The sequence below is a fragment of the Apis florea genome, unplaced genomic scaffold, assembly GCF_048593485.1.
Source record: "Apis florea isolate Af1SG1 unplaced genomic scaffold, ASM4859348v1 contig_2350_pilon, whole genome shotgun sequence".
NCBI lineage: Eukaryota > Metazoa > Arthropoda > Insecta > Hymenoptera > Apidae > Apis > Apis florea.
In genome coordinates, this window is record NW_028256565.1 from 3,698,015 (window position 1) to 3,718,625 (window position 20,611).

Here is a 20,611-nt window from a genome sequence, read left to right on the forward strand (position 1 = left end):
GTGTCTCTCCCTGTTTCGCAAACCGACGCTTGGCTTCTCCTACGTTGGTGGCCATCGTTTCGATGCGTCTATGTCTCCTTTCTGTTTACGCGTTTCTCTGTCTTTTGCGAACTACCATCCAGCGATATAACCCGACTTACTTGCGTTGGGCTACCGCTTCTCGATGTATCTCTCTTTGTTTCGCGACTAACACCTATAGCGATAGCCCAATTCCCTGTTCTGGTCACCGTTTCACGGTGTCTCTTTTATGTTTATGCGTTTCTCTCTTTGTTTCCTAACTAACATCGATAGCCCAAGTGTGATCACTATTTGGACATGTCTATGTTTCTCTTATCATATCATATTTCTTTGTTTTTTGCAAACTAACATATCGTAGATATGTTAGAGATATTCTTGTATTGACTGTTTGAATACCGTTTGCGTTTATACGTTAGTCTGTCTCTCTTATGCCTGTGTCTTGTTCTGTCTCTCCTCGTTTCACTCACGTTACACACTGAACAGGTAGACATCACGGACAATCCTCATTTCGGCAACCACTCACTCGGTGGCGTTGGGGTGTTACGTATTGTATGGTGGACACACGTTTCTCGTGGATGATAGGTTTAGATGAGAATGATGCTCGTTCACGATCCCTGTCGATCATGTTTATGTCGTAGTTAGTAGATGGGGTACGATGATCGGTATTAAATGATTTAGTACTATTGATCGTCGCTTCCATGGGTATTTCGAAGAGGAGGATTTGAAAGATTTTTGAGGTTGGATTAAATTTTGTAGATAAAATAATTACATTATTAAATTCTATTTTTTAACGATGTAGTTTTTTTCAAACTACCGCAAATCGAAACCACTTTCGATTTCACCTTCCATTGTCGAATTTTCTCCATCTTTCTTCCTTGAAAAAAGAATCTTTGGTACGAAATTGAAATTCAAGCGACGGAATCGAACCTTGAGGAAGGGGATGGCCGCCACTTTGGAGAGTCGAAAATATTTGCGTGGCAACGTTTTACATCGAAATGGACGCGTAACTGGCCTTTTGACAGGCCAGCCGCGTTCGAATTGCGAGGCCGGGACGCGGCGTGTCTCGTGTTTGCCGCTACCAAACTCGGCAATATTTAAATGGGATTGCGTTCGGGAATGTAATTGGTTGAGCAAACACGGCCCGTGAAACGTTGGGACGGATATGGATAGACAGTAACGACGGGGATTGGAAAACTGAAAGGGAACGATGTAAATCCACCTTGGTTGAGAAATCTAGAAGAAAGGATGAAAAGGACATCGGCGTGAGAGAGAAGAAAAGAATCTAGATTATTGTTTGATCAAATATCAGAAGAAGGAAACGGGAGAGATAAAAATTTGAAAAGTTCAAATAAAAGTAAAAAATTAAATTAATAAATTTTGGAATTAAGAAACTCGTCTTAATTAATTGTTTAGAAAAGAAAAGCCGATTATATCACTTGACACTTTACCTTTCCTTTACAAACCACCGATCAAATCGTGACACGGTATCCCGGTGATCAAAATACAAAAACCAAAGATATCCAAGTAGGCAAGTATCCTTGGAAGAAGCTTGGAAAAAAAGAGATGCAGCGTGGATAGAAGCAGACGGATGCTGAATGACGCTTGCGTTACCGTTGAACGAGAGAAAGAGAGACGGACGACAAAGATAACGATCGAACAAGGAGAGAAGATGTTCGAACGGGGAAGAGAATTAACGCTCGTGTAACAAAGATAACGCGAGACGGGATTGGCGCGGGGAGAGAAAGAGAGATGTATATATATATATACATGCAACGATGGAAACGGTAGTAGAGGGAGAAACGGTCTATAACGCAGGCAGACGGAGCCAATCAGGGCGCAATGCGATTACCTTAACGAGAAATCCGATTACTTATTCATTCGCCTAACTCGAAATCAGTTTAACTAATCGTTTAATTCGGTAGCAACCCCTACCTGCCTATCCCTCCCTCGCTCACCAACGTTTTCGAGGCAGCACGGGCCGAATACTCGTCTCTCTCTCTCTCTCTGTACGCATCGCGTATACTGTAACTCTATCCTCGTCCATCCTCGTGTCTCAATCCTGCGTGGATGCTCGTTGGGTGTGGTGGCCGTGGGACGGATGGATCTCTTCCCCCCTTCCAAGCTTCTCTCTCTCTCTCTCTCTCTCTCTCTCTCCTCCGTTTGGCCAAATAGACCCGCACACGCGCAACCACCGTCGTTTCTACTACACGTGCCGTGCCCGTTATCCCTTGGCTAGACAAGGAGGGATGCGCAAGCAAGATGGGGAAATGGAGAAAGCAGAAAGGAGAGAGAGAGAGAGAGAGAGGGGCCTCATTCAATTCAATTACGTAATGAATTGTCGTGTCTTGAGTAAACACCCTTCCTCACCGCGACTCGCCGCCGGAAAATCGCCGGTTGGGGGATATACCCTCCTCGCGCGGAGGAGGGGATGGAGTGGCGGTGGGCTGCGTGCAACGTCTACAGCGTCGTTCAGCCGCGGAGCTGATACATTAGAGGAAGAGGTGGTGGCTAGAGAAGTGGGGGGCCGATTCTAGATGATGGTCAAGGCTTGATCGTTACGTTTCTATGTTGTTGGATGTTGATTCGACGATCGGTTCCATTGTTTCGTTCTTTCCAAGATATATCTTGTCATTTTTTTTTTTTTCAATTTTATAATTATTAATATAATTATAAAATTCGAAGTATTCGAAGTACACATGATCGTCTTAACGTTAAGAATAATTGTATGAATAGTTGTGCGAAATTTCGTTAAACAGTGAGAAGGATGGTCGTCTTAACATTAAGAATAACGTTATATAAAATTTGAAGTGAGAATGATTGATTGTTAAGCCTTTATTGTTGGTTGAATTCGTCGATTGAATCGAGGCTTTGATTTGTTCGACGTCATCATTGTCTTTTCCAATTTTATATTAAGAATAATAAATTTCAATTTTAAAAAGGGGCCGATTCTCAACAATAGAATTTATCGTTAAGTTTTTATCAAGTTGATCGATTATTTGACTTTATATTAAAAATAATGTTGTATAAAATTTATTGTAATTGAATTTTCATTGACTTCGAAGTGCAAATTTCTAATCGAATTCACTCGAGTATAAAAATATACGAAAATATCTGTTTTCTATTTTCCGACACGAGTAAATTAGTCTGATATTTAAAAGTTAAGTGAAGGAATAAACACGGATCTGAAAAACTTTATTAACAAACGACTATTATTATTATTATTATTATTATTATAATAATCGAGCAACGCGAAACCGATCGATGTGATCGCACAATTTGAGAAAGTTTGATCGATCTCATGATCTTGGCGCCAAAATACTCTCTCTCGCTCTCAATCGTTTTCGATGAACCGACGAATCCATGATGTTGTGCAACGCACAACTTATGAGGCGTACTGTAACCGTGAAACCGAAAAGAATTCCGTTTAAACCGAATCGATCCGATAACGCTTCGAAATCTCTTGTGCGTATCTTCTTCTCCAAGTTTCGAGTTCCTCGGCCTCCTCTTCGTCCCTCACTTCCTCCCCGCTCGTTTTCCATAGGAGAGGAGAGGAGCGCTAGGATATCGACGTTTCCGGAACGTTTCATCAGTTTGCTGGCTGAGTATCGGTAATCTCGATGTTTCCTCCGGAATTAACAGTGGCTGAGGTTTAGTCGAAGGTTTGAACAGGAGGAGGCCGGAAACGGTGGATGATCAAAGGAGATCGAATAGCGGGAACTTCGAATCGTTCGTTTCTCTCTTTCCCCCCCCCCTCTTTCCACGATCGTACGATTTTCTAATTCGTTGAATTATTATTATTACACAGGAATTGAGATTTTGTTTGAATAACAATCGAATCGATCTGTTAGTAATAATGGATATTAATTGAAAAGGAAATTAGGGTGAGGAGGAGGAGGAGGAGTTTCTGATGTTATACGTTGAGGAAAAGTTGTGCGAGATGTTTCGAAAATTTGAAATTGGAATATCGATGGACAAATTAATTGAAACAGGAGTCATCGATATTTCGTTGTTTCATTAGCATTTTGAACCAGTTTCATTCATATTGAAGGACCAAATTTCAAATGTAAACCCACACGATAATAAAAAGGACGTTTTCGTCCACAAAAAAAAAAACCTTTCCTCATCATGGCATCTTTCAAATCAAAATTCCAAATTTCCGGTATAAAATTCATAAAGGTATCGTTTTCAGTAACGGAACAATATCGGTGAATTAATCATCTATTAGAAAGGAATAGGTTATCTCGACAAGCTGAACGAATTTTTCGCTTAACCCTTTTCGAAAGAAATTTTTTTTCTTTTCAACCAAGATCTATAATATGCATATTTTAATTCGTAATAGATAAAATAATAGGATTTCGAAATAGGATAGATCGAGATCCTTTTTTTTTTTTTTCGAGTATATATATATATAAAAAAGAAAGAAGAGAATAATAATAAAAGATCAACAATAATTTTTATCTATACTTTACTACATCTTAGAATAAATTATTGTGATCAGTCTCAAAAAAAAAAAAAAAAAAGAAAGAAAGAAAAAGAAAAAAAAAGTTAAACTCATATTTTTTTATAACGAAACGATATTTAATGCATAAAAGAGTTACTATTCTCAGGAAAGCTATAATCCCTCAATATTGCTCAGAAGTCGTATGATAACATGTATCGGGCCCAACGTAGATGCCCGATCTTTCTGGTTCTGGAAGAAGAAATTGGTCGAATACGGTAGCGGTAACTGCGGATTGCCTTTGCCACCTCGCATAGATCTCGTTTGCAAGGGTTGCGAGTCAAAGTGTATCGAGTTCGAGGAAGAGAAAAAGAAGAGGAGGAAATTTTTCACGTTTAAAAAGAAGCCAGAGCCGAAAAAGAAGCCGGATAATTGCAAGGAGGAGGAGAAACCGGTTGAGGAGAAGTACACGTTGTGGGAGACGATCTTTGGGCCAAATCCAAAAAGGTTTTGGCCTGACCCGTGCACTTGCAAACTGGCGCTCAGGGCGAAGAGAAATAAAAGGATATGCGATCCGAGGTTGCAGGATTCACGTTACGAATTGACAGCTGGGGATGTATTTTTGTACACAGAAACGATAAAACAGTGTCCAAAAGGTTGCATGGAACCTCAACCGAAGCCTCCGCCGGCCTACAAGATGCCTAGAGCGGCATTGTCCAAAATATTGAGCACAGCCAGTTTGGTAAGCCAATTGGTTTCTTATTTTCTTCTTTTTTTTTTTTTTTTTTTTCAACGAATTTCAAACGAAACTTGGAAATAGATTTTTTTTTTTCGAGCGAATTTTTCAACGTAGGACAAGGGAAATAATGATAGTTTCATTTTTAAAAAAATGAGGAATAGGATTAAAGTTTGTTTGTTTGCGAATCGATAAATAAATTAATCAATTTATAAATACAGACATCGATTAACCGCACGGCCATCAATCGGCTAAACGAGTGTAAAGAAAATATGAAACAACAACTGGAACCGTGTAAATTACCGTATGAGGAATTGAGGCCGAAAGAAAGAAAAAGAAAACCATTCAATTGTCTGTCGGGGATTCGATCGGAGGATATTATTCAACCAATGAATAACGATTTTCGTTCTCATAAAATTCCCCAACAACAAGTGAAGGAGAAACCAGAAATATTGAAAATCTGCGAACAAGCTAAACAAAAGAAAAGATCATCCGATAAGAAAATCGATTTAAATGAAGTGGGTCAGAAATTATCTAGGATAGAGCAATTGAAAATGCAAGTTAAACAAAAAGATATGTTTGATTATAATTCGTGTTCTCCTTCTAATTGAATGAAATTGAAATTCATTTTGCTGTGACTAAATAGCCAAGTGTAAACTTCAAAAACAAATTTGGAACGTATGTTAACATAAAGATTTACATTATTGTACGTCGCACGATTAAATTATATTTGTGAAATATTATTCGTATGTTCAAAAAAAATAATCTTATATAATATTAAAGTAAAAAGTAAAAAGAAAAAGTACCGAATAAACTGAATTTTTTATAGAATTAATTTTATAATCGAAAATTGTTTTTAATCACAAACATGTACATAATTTGATTATTGTAAATTTGAATTACAATCATTATTAAATATATAATGGATAAATAAATAAAATTATCCGAATCGATCCTTCAAAGATACACGAATACATTAATATCGCGTATATATCCCTTACAATATATAAAAATTGTAAATAACAATATTTAAAAATTGGATTGAATATAAACTTTTTTAATCAATTGATTAGACAAAGAAGGCAATAAAGTTTTTTTTTTTTATTCAGACATTGGAGCCGTGAATCTATAAATCTTCTAAAACAAGTATAGACAAGGATAGAGCAAATAGTGGGAGAACAGAGATAGAATAAAAATATTGAAATCAGCGCCATCTCCAAACTGCCGAAAATGAAACATAAAAAAGGACACAAAATAGTTAAAAAAAGATAAAGATAGAATAAGAATTGATCACTAGCACCATCTTTGATGTCGAAGATAAGGTAAAGTAAGAATTAATCGTCAACGCCATCTCTTGAATGTTAAAAAATAATTCTTTGAAGAATAAGAGATGACGCTAGCGATCATTTCTCATTCTATTCTCTATCCTTTTTCAATTATTTTCTGTCCTTTCTTTTTGTGTTTCATTCGCGGCACTCTGAAGATGGCGCTGATTTCAATATTTTTACCCTATCTCTGTCCTTCTCCCATTATTTGTTTTCCTTGTTTACATTAATTCTTGACGAGTAAAGAAATGATATTGGACATCAGTTGAATACATTTTCATCATTTCTTCTTCATAATTGTAATGTGTCTTAATGTAGAAAATATAAGTATTATATTCTCGGTTTTACAATCTAAATCATTAAAACGGAAATTTTGCAAAACATAGTGTACTTTGATACATGACGCGAGTGTTTTGACGCGAACCACATCTCGGCGACAGCGCAGCAGTGGAATTTAAATAAACGAAAACTTTTACAATAAAGGAAATAGAAAAGAATTTTGAATCATTTTATTAGAAAACAATATCGAAGATTCGTTTATCGAATCTATTCTCTCACTATGTGTAATCTTATAAAATATTTTTAATGCATATAATTAATATATAAGTTAATTATTCAAATATTAACTATTATTGAATACGAGGTAATAGGTAATAGGAACTTAATATGATATAATTTTAGTGAGAGATTATAAAGAAAATATTTTTATAAATAAATATTTTTATAAATAAATAAAAATAATAATAATTATAATTTGCATTCAAGTTCTTAGTTAAAAAATCGCGGGAAATTACAAAGTCATATAGTGCCATCTATGTTTGTAAATTTCATTCAATTCTTAATACGGTAGGCCGCCTATGAGCTACAAGATTTCCTTCGATGGCGGCGTTGTTGCTGTGTGTGAACCCCTACAGAGCTGGCTACGGGGCAGTCAAATGTCTCGTAAAGGAACTCCCTCCGTTTGCAAGTCAAAACAAATCCCGCGAATCTTTCGTAATCGACGAGGTTTGTGTTCGGTTCGCGGTTGGGCGCACGGAGAGGTCGGCATTGTGGGTGGATCGGTAGGTTACAACCAATTAAATTTGCTACCCGCTTCACCGGATGAGGACAAAAGGGAGGAAACAAATAAAAAAGAAAAACAGATAACGAGGAGTAACGACGAGAGTGTACAGTATCACGAAAGAGAGTGGATTGAAAATAACCAAGTGACGAACAGTGTTACAGGCGAATCGAACGTTGACGTGATCGGTAAAGCTGCCGATGTCGAGACTGTAGCTGATATTGAGAAATGGTTAAAAACGCGGACGGAATCCGTGTCGAGCATGGACCTCGACGCGATCAAATCTGGAGTCGAGGAGGGCGTCGACCGATACCTGGGCGAGGAACTCCAGCACGCTTTTCTGGAAAAGGACCCTGACGGATTATCAATCGACATCGATTTGTCTGACAAGAAACTCAATTTAGGTTATGATCCTTTACTTCACGAGCTCCAAAATGAGAAGTTACTCGATGAAAAAGATAGCTTTATATTACCAGAATTTCAATTGGATCATTTAGATCCATTGGCGTTATCTCCCGATGACATGATGGTTGCCGGTGAAATTTTACCGTCAACGAGTGCTCAACCTACTTTAAGTGTCCCTAATAGGGATGACGAAGAAATATGTACAGAGACTGAACAAACTTCGCTTATGAAGAAAGCTATGATCCCAGATAATCAGGAATTGCAGAATAAATCTACACAAGTTGTTGTAGATGATTTTCATAATATAAATAATGTGAATAAAGAAATTGAATTGCGAAAAGATAATAGCTTGTGTAATGATACTACGAATCTCTATGTGCAAGATCTCAATTCAGAGAATTCTATACATGAATTGACAGATACAAAATTGGTTGATGGTGATTCTGAAAATGCTATAATTGAACAATTAAAAACAAAAGCTAAAGTAAAGCTAGAGCCACGTATTATTAAGAAACGTAAGAAAATATCGGAAACGATAGAAAAGAAATTAGACAATGAAATAAAAGTATCTGGAGAAGATGTTGTAGATACTGAAGATAGCACAATGGCTGTTGTAGCTATATCAACAGATAAAATTTCAAATATGACACAAATTGTTATAAATACAGGTACTGAAGAACAGATTTATCAAGGAAAAACTTCTGAACTTATAGAAGCTACAGGAAATTTTCCAAAATTACCAAAAATTGAAACATCAACTGTGTGGAATGGAACAATGGAACATAGTACAGAAAATCCTAGTAATCAACATGAAATGGTGATATCTAATGCTTTAGAAGAATTAGGTATTACAGATGATAATCTACAACCAGTATCTGTGAACGAAAATGGAAAAATATGGCTTTGTCCACGTGATGATTGCAATAGACAATTTAGTAAACTTTATGCTCTAAAGGGCCATTTACTAGCACATTATGGTGTAAGACCTTTCAAGGTATATAAATTGTGTACATATCTTTAATTCACAAATCTTTACAATTTTTGTTTATTTTTACTTTCTTCTAATTTCTCAAATAAAGATTTAATTAAATAGAAATATAATATATTTATTTATGTTTGTTTTTTTTTTCAGTGTGATTTTGAAGGATGTGCTTGGGCATTTTATTCAGAGTTTAAACTCAAAAGACACAAAGAAACACATTTGAAACGTAAAGATTATGTTTGCGAGGTAGAAGGTTGTAATCGTCGATTTACTACAATTTATAATTTATGGAGTCATGCAAAATTGCATAGTCGCCCAAATAGAATATTATGTCAAGTACCAGACTGCCAAGAAAAGTTTCAGACAAAAAGAGCCTTGGAACTGCATATGAAGACTCATGATCAAAGTCATGCTCCATATATTTGTAAACATGAAGGATGTGGCAAAAGGTATTATAGTAGTAATGCTTTGACGTCGCATCAAAGATGCCATAGTTATAAAGAAGTAGATGTAAAATGCTCGTGGCCAGGTTGCGGTAAAGTATTTGATAAGCCTTGTAGGCTAAAAGCACACATACGTTCACATACTGGCTGTAAACCCTATCTTTGTACATTTCAAGGTTGCCAATGGGCATTCTCTTCCTCTAGTAAATTAAAAAGACATCAAAAGAAACACACCAATGAACGGAAATTTGTATGTGATGTTCCTTCGTGTGGGAAAGCATTTATGAGATCAGAACATCTTAAGGAACATAGATTAACGCATAAAGAAGGAAGATATTTTCAATGTTGTATATGTAATGCGAAATTTTCTGCAAAAAGTAGTTTGTATGTTCATATAAAGAAGCATCAAGTTAAAGAAGAAATAGAGACAAATACACATGATAACATCAATAGTCAAAAACGGAGCAAAGTGAAAGATATACAATGTTCCAGGGTAAATCCGGTTGTGAAATCAAAGAGAAAGTCAATAGATCTGAATATAAATGTAGCTTGCCTGAACACATCTATAATAAAAGAAAAAACTGAACATAATAATACAATAATTCAGGATAGTAATGAAAATCAAATTAAAAACGATACAGTGCCTCCACGAGATCAGTCTAAGACTTTATATCATTGTCCAGTTGAATCTTGTACACGTTCATATTCTACGAAAGCTACGCTTAGAGCACATATGTTAAAGATACATGGTACTCGTGTTGAAGAATGCGATAAAACAACTGGTAAAATATCTGGAGATTCTGTGTGTAATATTGATTACATTTTATATACTGCTCCTTCGGTATCAAAACCTACAGAACAAATGATAATGGTAGCACCTTATGATGCTGTTATTTTCAGTACTTCATCGAAAACAGATCGTTCTCTTCCTGAACCAGAACCACCACCTCTTAATAATATAGTAAAAACATCGGAACCTTCTTCAAATATTACTACACATAAACAATTATCTAATCAACATATGAAAAAAGATCAAGGATCTGCACGAACTGATTTAACTTTTTCCGACGTGTGGAAATTAAAAGCAAACGGTGCTGTGTTAGATTCGGTTGTCGGATCATCCGATGTTGTAGTAGGTACAAGCGATTTAGAAGAAGGTTTATTGCTCACAGAGGAATTGCCTTCAATGTATTATCAAGATGATGTAGTAGGAACAGAGTATCAGGTACTGTTACTTGATTCAGTACCATCTGAAAATACTATAAATCTGCGAGAACTTGAATAATAAGTGAGTGTACTTTGAAAATGGGTGAAAAAAGCTGATCATTGTTATCTTTTAATGTAGGATAAGTTTTAATATGGTCTGTGATCAAAGGCTTGTTTAGCCTTACATTCATTTATACTACAGTCCATAATTGCTTCAAATCGTTATTTTATTAATAAATTGTTGCTATTTTTCCAAAAAGTTTATTCATTGTTCTTCTATTGTATATAAAATTCCTAAAACCTTATGTATATAAATATGTATAATAAAATTCGTTTACTAGAATTAAGATATTGAATATACATATTGTAGGATGTGAGTAGTTTATACGCTATACATTTCATACATTGAGAATTTTTACTAATTGTATAATAATATAATTCAATAATCTCAATTTAAAATTAAAATATACTAAGATGTAAATGAAAAAAATTAAAATGTTTTTATAAGATTGGTATACAATAATTAAAAAAAAGTTGACAAAATACAAATTTCATCTAACTAAACTAAATGCGTGTATGTGTGCGTGTATTAAAAATATGTTTAATACATTATTTTCTTTATAATAAATTTTTATATTGCTACAATTCTATCTACAATTTTTGTAACTAACAATTAAATTATTTATCGTAGTATATATGATTTATTTGTTTAAATTCAATTTATATCAACTTAAACTTTATTTAAAAATAATTCGAGGAATATTATTTTGTAATAATATAATTATAAATACAATTATATAAATCATAAATACACAAACGTACATTTTTAAGTTTTACAATTTCGTATATATATTTATTGTCGAAGTCTTATTAAATATTTATTAAAGAATGTAAGAAAATCACTTTCATTTTCCTTTACGCTATTTTGTAATTAAAAAAATTAATTTATCTTTAAAAAAGTATATAAGAAATTACAATTTTTAAATATATAATTGTAAAATACAAATAATACGTTTTAAAATTATATATAAAAAATTGCCTATTATCGCTAAATTTTAAACAATATCGATATTTTTTTCTCTTCTAGACATCTGCGTTTCTAAATATGGTCTTCCTAATTTCTTGTCAATTTTCAAATACAATCTATTCTTTATTATATCTAAGAAACACATTAAAGAATGCAATATGGTTATTAAAACAGCTTCACCTATACATACCAATGAAGCTTGAACGGGTTTTTTCCAGTCAAGAATTTTATAGATATAGTGGTAACCATTCTTGTCTACACCACCAACTAAATAATATATTACTGAAAATATAATGTACAAAATAACTAAAATTAAACACCACCAGAAGTTCCTTAATCTAAACGGAATGCTCGTGATACAAAAATCTATTATCATTAAAATACTGTTACATATGTGTAACATAATATTTAAAGGATCCAAATAATGAATTGTAGGATCATATATGCTACTCCAATAAGTAATCGTAATTACAATCGCTGTATTAGTAGTTATAACATAAAGGAACAAATAAACTTTGTCCATCGATCCTAGCATTAGCGTAGAAGGATCGAAGCCCGATACTTTTTGCAGATTCCATCTTCTCAATACGAGAAAACCGCCAAGTAAAGCTTGAGTAAATCCTAATACTAAATCCCAGTTGGTCATGTAAATTGGCCATTTATCATACGCTAACATAGGTTTGTAACTACCAAATTCGAAAATTGAACATATGATAATGCAAGCCCAGGCCATAAAAATTAACCAACGATATAATAGATACCAGGTGGCTACATATTTCTGACATTTTGGTTCGGACAAAACTCGTGGATGCAATGGTTGATTTTTCTTAAAAAACCATTTTTTTGCTCCTTCTTGGCACCAGATTTTATTAACCATCGTCCGGCGACCTATAAATAAATAATCTTTATTACTAAAAATATAATAAAAATAATATCGTAACTTACTATGCAACAAATTATTTTGAAGTTTTGAAAGAATATTGAGCGAAATACGTGTTAGAAGAAATTATAAAATATTAAAAATTGCATTATATCCTTCACTACTTGCATATAATCAAACATAATGACCAAGATAATTAGATATCTGTTATTTCCATTTTTGTAATTACAGCTATTTGATATCTAATATGATATCTAATTAGATATCATATTTTACTATATATGTGTATTCGTTTCGGTTGATTTTCATTTGTTGATTTTAATTCAGTTAAATTTGCCGCTCAAATTCTGATTCAAAATGACCATATAAATGTTTTCAATTATTGACATATAATTTATATAAAATTATATATTATTTATTTATATATTATAAATTTTCATAGAAAATATGAAAAAATAAAAAAAATTGTATTATTATCATTCTTGAGTCATTCAATAATAGATATTATATTGTAGAGAAAGATATGACAATCGTGTAGTTTTTCGAAAATCGATCATATATTAAAAAATACTTACATGACGAAAATTGTATGAATAAAAGTAAAAATCGTTTTAAAATTAACAGATTCCTGTATAATATTGATACCATATTTTACGAGTTACAAATTTTTTTGAAAATCAAATAAGTAAAATAATACATATCACTTGCTGTAGAAATGAAAACATAACCTCTTCATATAGAGAATAGAGAATCATTGCAGCCATACTGGTTTTATTCAAACGATTTAATTTTAAAATAGCGCTTATTTGAATATTGTTATTTTCAAACTTATATAAAACATATAAATTTTTAGTAATAATTTATGACAGCATTAAAGTTACATGGTTTTTAATTTTTATAAAATAGAAGATAATAAACAAAAATGCAATATTATGAAATTTTTATCATTTTCTGTCTTCATATATAATATATCTTATACTAGATAAAATAAATATCATAATTTAAGTTTAAATTATATTAAATAACGTGAAATTTTTGATAAGATAAGTATTGGAAGTAAATGACATTTCAATTTTTAAATTCTTTTACCTAAATTTATCTTTCAATATATTTGAAAATTACTAGTAATTTTCGCGATAAGTACATACAATATTCTATTCTTATACGAACTATTAACATTTTTAATTTATAGAAAACTGTATATGTTACTATATAATACGTTATTCTCAACTTATGTTAAAAAGAAATAATGTTTTATGTAAATTATGTAATTTTTGATTATTTATATAATCAAATATGTTGAAAAATACAATTATGCAATACGATTTTTAAATTGTATCTGTTTGAATAACAGTTTGATAAAAACAAATGATAAAAATAAGTCACGCCGTTTATTCGAAGAACTGAAGCGACTGAGGTGGAACAACCGTGTAAAATCTTTAATCGCATTGTCCAGACACCGGCGCAGATGGAAGCTACTTTGAACTAATTAACCCTGTTAACCCAAGGCGCTGAGGTTCGCACGGATACTACTGTAACTTACGTAGTACGCATGTATACTCTACATAGATAACATGGTTAATTGGCCAATACAATTTCCTCTTAATTTACTACAATTTTCTATTATTACTACTATAATCATATGAATACAGGTCGATTTCGTTGCAAGCAATTTCGTTTCCTTAAAACTTTCTATGGAACAATTATTTATACAACATAAGATTTATGAACGGAAAAAACAATAATGATATAGGAAAAGGAATTTTTGAATCATATATTGAAATTGGATTAATAAATTGATAATTGATAATTCAAAAATTGATAGCGCGTGCAATAAGAAGTTTTAAATGAATATTGATGATGAATATATAAATTGATAAGTTTAAACTAATACATTAAGTTGTTTTATCAAGAAAAATAACTTTTTGTAATAAACATTGAAAAAGAATTGTTGTGCGAAAATTTGAAAATTAAATTAAATATTAAATAAAAATATTTAATTGGAAAAGATTCAATTAAAGTTTATTATCGATATTTTTAGTAATTTGTTTAACAATGTAGTAGATAATAATTTAGATAGATAATAGTGAGAATATATTAAAGAGAAATACTGATTTCTGAGTTGAGAATGAATTGAAAACTCTTTTAATACCAACTGACTAGAGTTTGATGTATGTTAATCACATTATATATACTTCGTTGTCAATAGGATACTCTATAAAATTTATTATCCACATTGAAGATTTATACTTTTAGATTTACATTATATCTTTAATTATCAAATTTTAAAAAATTAAGAATCCATATTAAATTATAATGATTTTATTCATATATATATAAAAAAAAAAAAATAAAAAGATAAAAATAAAAAAGAAAAAAATTTTGCTTTAAAGTGAAAAGCAAAAAGAAAAACATAAACGAACCAAATTGTTGACAAACGAAGAAGAAGAGAGACTTAAGGCGTTGAAAGCTGCGATCAATATATTTTTCGATCCCGTTCGATCCTCGATCAGCATAAGATCTGCCTGTACGATAGCACGCCTGACCTGTCACTGACCAGTCTCCTAGCTAGTCTGTTCAAAACCCTATACCATGAGAAATCAATCAAATCCGTACGTTACCCTTTCCCTTCCTCCATCCTTTCCTAACCATGTATTTAAACCGCCCCTGAACCACCGAGCTTCACTGCACACGGAACGTGTAGCATTTCTTTTCGCCTAATCATCATGGTTGATAGCTACTTTTAGGCTGTTTTTAGAATAAAATCTTTCTCACTTTATCTCTTTCATAATGTAAACATTGAATACAAATTTATAATTAATAAATCTTTTCTTGATCTATTCCATCTATAAAAATTAAAATTATTGCATATCTAAGAAGAAAACTAAAGTCATGTATATGTATAGAACAAAGTTGTTTGAAACAAAGTTGTTTCTTGATAAAATATTTATAAGATAATTGCAATTGATTAGGATCTTAGAAGTCTGCTGATTTATTATTTAGATTTGAACGATTAAAATCAAAGTTATGATTCATAAAATCAATAAATGTTTAAGAGATAATAATATAAATTTACTAGAAATCGGTGCACGTATTATTCTTCCGAATCATTTATGAAATGTAGTTCATTCTACAAACCAAGAAACAAAGAAGATTCTTTGAAGGCACACCAAAGAACATGTAATAAAGTATAAACTAAAGAGGCACAGTAAAACACGCTCTTCTTCTATGTTTTACACAAAACAAAAGGTATGTGGTTTTTGTATTGCGATTTCGCACATAAAAGTTAGTTATGTCAAAGCTATAAAATAACTGTACAATAAGCAGATGAATATGACTTGCAATAAATTTTGAATAATAATATTCTTCAATTCCGTTTTACTAAGTCTCTTTGTTTTAAAAATTCTTTCCATACTTCTACAAATATTATATAATATCAAATGAAAAATAATATATATATATATATATACACACATACACACACACACACACACAATATATATACACACAACACACTGTTGAAGAATACAACCATAAACTTTCACAAGAACTTCAACTAACTAGATCTTTCAAAAATCCCAAAAAAATCTTCTTCGACACTTTTTTTGTGACACTGATTGAGAAGCGTGTATCGTTAGCACATATTACACCCGGCATGAAATTCGACTATTCAGTAATGAAGATAAAACTTGAGTCCTACTGAGTCGGACAAGCGGTGCAACGTAAGAAGAAAAGAGAAAACGGAAGTGAAGGAAAGAACGAGGATAAATATTCGCACCGCATAGCGTGAAGGTTGGCGAAAACTGCAGATGTTCTTTGATTCTGCCATCGATGCAGGAAGTCTTCTCCTCGTAGCCCTCTATTTCCTCGCACTCGGGAGGCATTTGAGTCCCGGTCTCCTGTTCAACGTACCGCTTAGCCCGTGACTGCCCGGCAACCGGCTCCGCGTGCTTTAAATCAATATCAATCGCTATACACCAGCTGTTGCCCCCGTGTTTTACGGCACTGTACGAACACCTTTTCGACACGTTCTGATAATAATTGCCAGTGAATTTTTGCTAGTATGAACGACTTTTGCTAGTATGAATCAATGCTGGACGTACCATTGCTCAGTGCCTTACGTTTATTTTTATATTTTATTTTTATAAAAAATATCAAAGATTAATATTAATAATCTTTTTGGAATTTTTCAATATAATTTTTTTTATACATATATATATTCTCTAATTGAAATTAAATGATTAAGCGTAAAACGTATAAATTTGAATTGAAAAGATCTAAGAGATTGAACAATTTGAAATATCAAATTAATATAATAATTGGATTTTAAAAAATTCTTCGCCCATATTAATTTTTTTGTATATGCGAGTATTAAATTAATCTAAGAGCATAAACTAATGAGCTTAATATCTGTTTCTTTGTTTAAATTTTTTTTAATTTTTTTAATTAAATTTTTTTATGACAATTGATTCATTAGCAAGAGAAATATGATAAAATATGAAAAAATATGATAATGATTCATCATTAAAATAAAAAGCATTATAGAAATTAAAAAAATATAAATTTTATAAAAAGTGGATTGGACAATTAATTATAATACAAATATATATTGAAATATTATATAGATTTATTCCATGCTAAATCAATCATTCTTGATTTCAATGTCAATGATGATTTTTAATTGAAATGTTACATATGATAAAAGAAAATGAAATTAAAAAAATTCATATTATAGATTTAGTTCATTGAGAAATGTAAAGCTTTAAATTTTACAATTTTCATTCAAGAAATACGAGTAGTACGAATCGGGCTAATCGATCAGTAGCGATCATAGTAACGGAGTGCGTAGTTCGTTAACTTGAACCGAAGAAAGACTATTATATACTTCAAACTATATAACTATATATACTTCAATAGATTGTTATTTCAATTTTTATAATTATAGATAAAGTTAATTAGATATATCAGAAACTGAAATTTAGTTTTCTTTTTATTTATTATTGCTCGCAAAAAATTTTTCAATTTAATTTGTTGTAAAAATAATTCAGAACTTTATATAATACGTGCAATTATCAAAATAAAACTTTGACTTGATAAAAAAGTTGAAAAAAAAAAGTTCAATTAAACACAATTGAATAACATTATTTTTTACATATTGGTTATGCTTAGATTATAATTAATTATTATGATTAATTATGATTTTTTAGATAAAATCTGAAAAAAATTCTTCGATGCTTGAAATAAGTCTCTTATGTAAGTCTTTTCTCAATCAGTAAAAACGCATGCTTTTTATGCATCATTTTTTTTTTTTCTTTTTTTATATAATAGTTACAATGATATTCATTCGAAATTATATTTATGTTCACAATTTTTCTAAAAATGTATTTATTTATAATTTATTATACAAAGTTTTAAAATAAATTATTAATGGACGTATTGATTATTTAATTTAATTTGTTTAGATTTAAAATAAAAGTTTTTTATATATATTTTATATGCAATTAGTTTAATTACATTATGAAGATTTCGTTCATTCTCATTCTCATTACATTTATTGATTACATCCACTGGAATTGAATTTCTATTGAATTGTTAAAAATTCTATTTTGAAAAATGATTTATTTTATAATTATAACATAAAAATTATAATTATATATATTTTAACTTTTGAAAAATTCATTTTTCAAATTGAAATTTACAAAATAAAAATTTTTTTTACAATATATTTAATTATATTCAACATAACATTATAAATATAATCTGTTTTTTTTAATATTGGCAAAAAGTTAAAGCCTAATATGTAAATAAAATTAAAATAGGATTAAACTAAATTAAATATATAAGAAAATTGAATAAGAATATACATAGTTTATTATTATTATTATTTATGAATTATATAGATGTATATTAGTAGTTAAGAATTAAAATAACTAGCGAAATAAGCGTGCCAAAGCTTGGAAAAGAATTATGTTTTTATCATCTTCATGAGTCCTTTGTCTCGAAGGGCCGATGTCGATCACTACTTATACATATAGCCAATGCTATTGCATTTACCACGTGTGACCAATATCTTTTTCCACTTGTGTAATTGTACTTGCCAAGTATAGTTTAAATCTTTTTACATGTACAAATATCTACATGATTTAAATTGTTTATAATTTTATATTTTTTTTAATTTTAAATATTTCTAATAAATATTTTTTTCATTGTTCAGAAAAATTATAAAATTGAAATTTTATTGCATTTATTATGTAAAAGAAAAAAATAATATGAAAAAGGAAATTTATTCTTTGGTTCAAAAAATTTATAATTTTTTCTATACCTTAGATTTTGTTTACAACTAATATTTAAAAATGTTAAGATATCATTCTTACAAGATTTAACGGTCAAGGTCTTACACAAACATAATCGTTGTGTAATTTGTCTTGACGTTTATGACGACGAGGGATATGGAATTAGGGCTGTAATGGGTTTCTCGAGGTCAAATCGGTTTTTCGATTTCGAAGGATTATAAACTGAATTCGAAGTATTTCGAAGAATACTATGGTTAAATGATAATTATCAAATTACAAATATTTAAATAATTAAAATAAAGTTGAGACAAAAAATTAAAATAAAATGAAGTTAAAATAATTATATAATTATAAAAAAATATGATTATATAAATGATCAAGTGAAAGTCACTTATTTTAACCGTTCAGGATAATCTTGCAGAAAAAAAAAGATTGTCCTGAAATTGAAACGCGATTGGTCGGTTAGAATCACCAGACTTTCGAACACATGTACAATCTTCTAGCACTTTAATATCCTATCTTTTCAAATAAATTTATCTTTTAAATTAAATAAATCTTTTAAATTAAACCATAAAATGCATGTAATAAAGCATTGAATGGTGAGAATAATAATGCAGCAATTTTACTGATTACAAATACAATATATAGTCTTTTACTTATTAATATAATCTTGATTTTATCTTAAATGATGTTAGTAAATCGGTCATTGTATATTGACCACAAAACAATTTAGTATAAATGTTTTCGATATTATATAATTTTATAATAATATAACGGTGCAAATTATCTATATTCTATATATTTATATCTATATATTCTATATACTTTTTTCAAATACATTAATGATATGGTATTTGTTCCAATTTTCAAATCAAAGATGCAAATATTTTATCTTGTTCCACATAATCAACATAATTTCAAAATTAAAAATTTTGATGAATTTTAAAAAATAAAAATCTTCTAAATGTTATAAAAATGCAATTTCTTTATGTTTTTTCTGTAGTTATACAGGTCTCCGGTTACCCACCATACTACATAAGTGGTTTACGCGTATCATCAGTTACCACGAGTAAGACGTTTTATTCGATTAATATTGTGTTCAAGAATTCACAGACACTTCTTCAAACGTAAAGATATTTTCTTACTTATAACTGCAAAATTTATAAATACAACATCTATTATTATTATATACTTATTGTTATATCATTGTTTTAATCTAAAATTAATTTACCATTAACTTTATAATTCTTTAAAAAATTAAAAAATAAAATTAAATATTATATGAATTATATATACAGATATACACATTTTATAAAAAATGTGAGACACTTTTGAAGGATAGATTCTAGACATCAAAAACAATAAAAAAAATTCATATACATGTTTTTAATAATTTCCAATTCACATATATGATTCCAGAATTGATTAACAAGTTATAAGCATTTTAAGTTTATATTAGATAGAGTGAGACGATGGAGGAGCGAGAATATTCAGCTGACAATACCGTATTGCAATGTCGTTTGCATAGCGAAGCCCTTCACTAAAGTACGCTGATATTACTGATTATTTATACATAAACTATTTTTGAATTTTAATGTAATATACAATATTCATATTGTGTAACTGTTTATTTAACAAAAAGTTATTTCGAAAGAGATTTTGTAAATTTCAGAATATTGAATTCTGAATATTGAATATTGAATAGAATATATATACACTATTTTATTTAAATCTATAGATAAATTGTTGTACAAACATTTTATTTAAAATCAATTAATTCAATCATTGTATGACACTC

General features: G+C 30.4%; 3 protein-coding genes across 7 annotated transcripts; 2 read left to right on the forward strand and 1 right to left on the reverse strand.

Moving 5' to 3' along the window:
- Positions 1–4,005: 4,005 nt before the first annotated feature.
- Positions 4,006–6,154, forward strand: LOC105736264 (uncharacterized). 2 transcript variants are annotated; one of them, XM_012490083.3, is made up of 3 exons: positions 4,006–4,194; positions 4,626–5,198; positions 5,414–6,154. In XM_012490083.3, the coding sequence occupies exons 1-3, from the start codon at positions 4,144–4,146 to the stop codon at positions 5,801–5,803; spliced, it is 1,014 nt and encodes a 337-aa protein (XP_012345537.2). In that variant the 5' UTR covers positions 4,006–4,143; the 3' UTR covers positions 5,804–6,154. The 2 variants fall into 2 exon arrangements, with proteins under 2 accessions (XP_012345537.2, XP_086760749.1); XM_086904623.1 differs by having other exon boundaries at positions 4,655–5,198.
- A 1,220-nt stretch (positions 6,155–7,374) lies between these two features.
- LOC100863118 (uncharacterized) lies at positions 7,375–11,512 on the forward strand. Its single transcript, XM_031918283.2, has 2 exons — positions 7,375–8,976; positions 9,115–11,512. Exons 1-2 carry the CDS (start codon positions 7,375–7,377, stop codon positions 10,690–10,692), a joined length of 3,180 nt encoding a protein of 1,059 aa, XP_031774143.2. The 3' UTR covers positions 10,693–11,512.
- On the reverse strand, positions 10,823–16,454 carry LOC100863233 (protein rolling stone). Of its 4 annotated transcripts, none has more exons than XM_003696617.3 (2): positions 16,299–16,454; positions 10,823–12,528 (listed from the first exon to the last, which is right to left on the reverse strand). In XM_003696617.3, exons 1-2 carry the CDS (start codon positions 16,402–16,404, stop codon positions 11,669–11,671), a joined length of 966 nt encoding a protein of 321 aa, XP_003696665.2. In that variant the 5' UTR covers positions 16,405–16,454; the 3' UTR covers positions 10,823–11,668. The 4 variants fall into 4 exon arrangements, with proteins under 4 accessions (XP_003696665.2, XP_012346225.2, XP_003696666.2 ...); XM_012490771.3 differs by lacking the exon at positions 16,299–16,454 and adding an exon at positions 14,944–15,122; XM_003696618.4 differs by lacking the exon at positions 16,299–16,454 and adding an exon at positions 13,096–14,049.
- Positions 16,455–20,611: the final 4,157 nt, after the last annotated feature.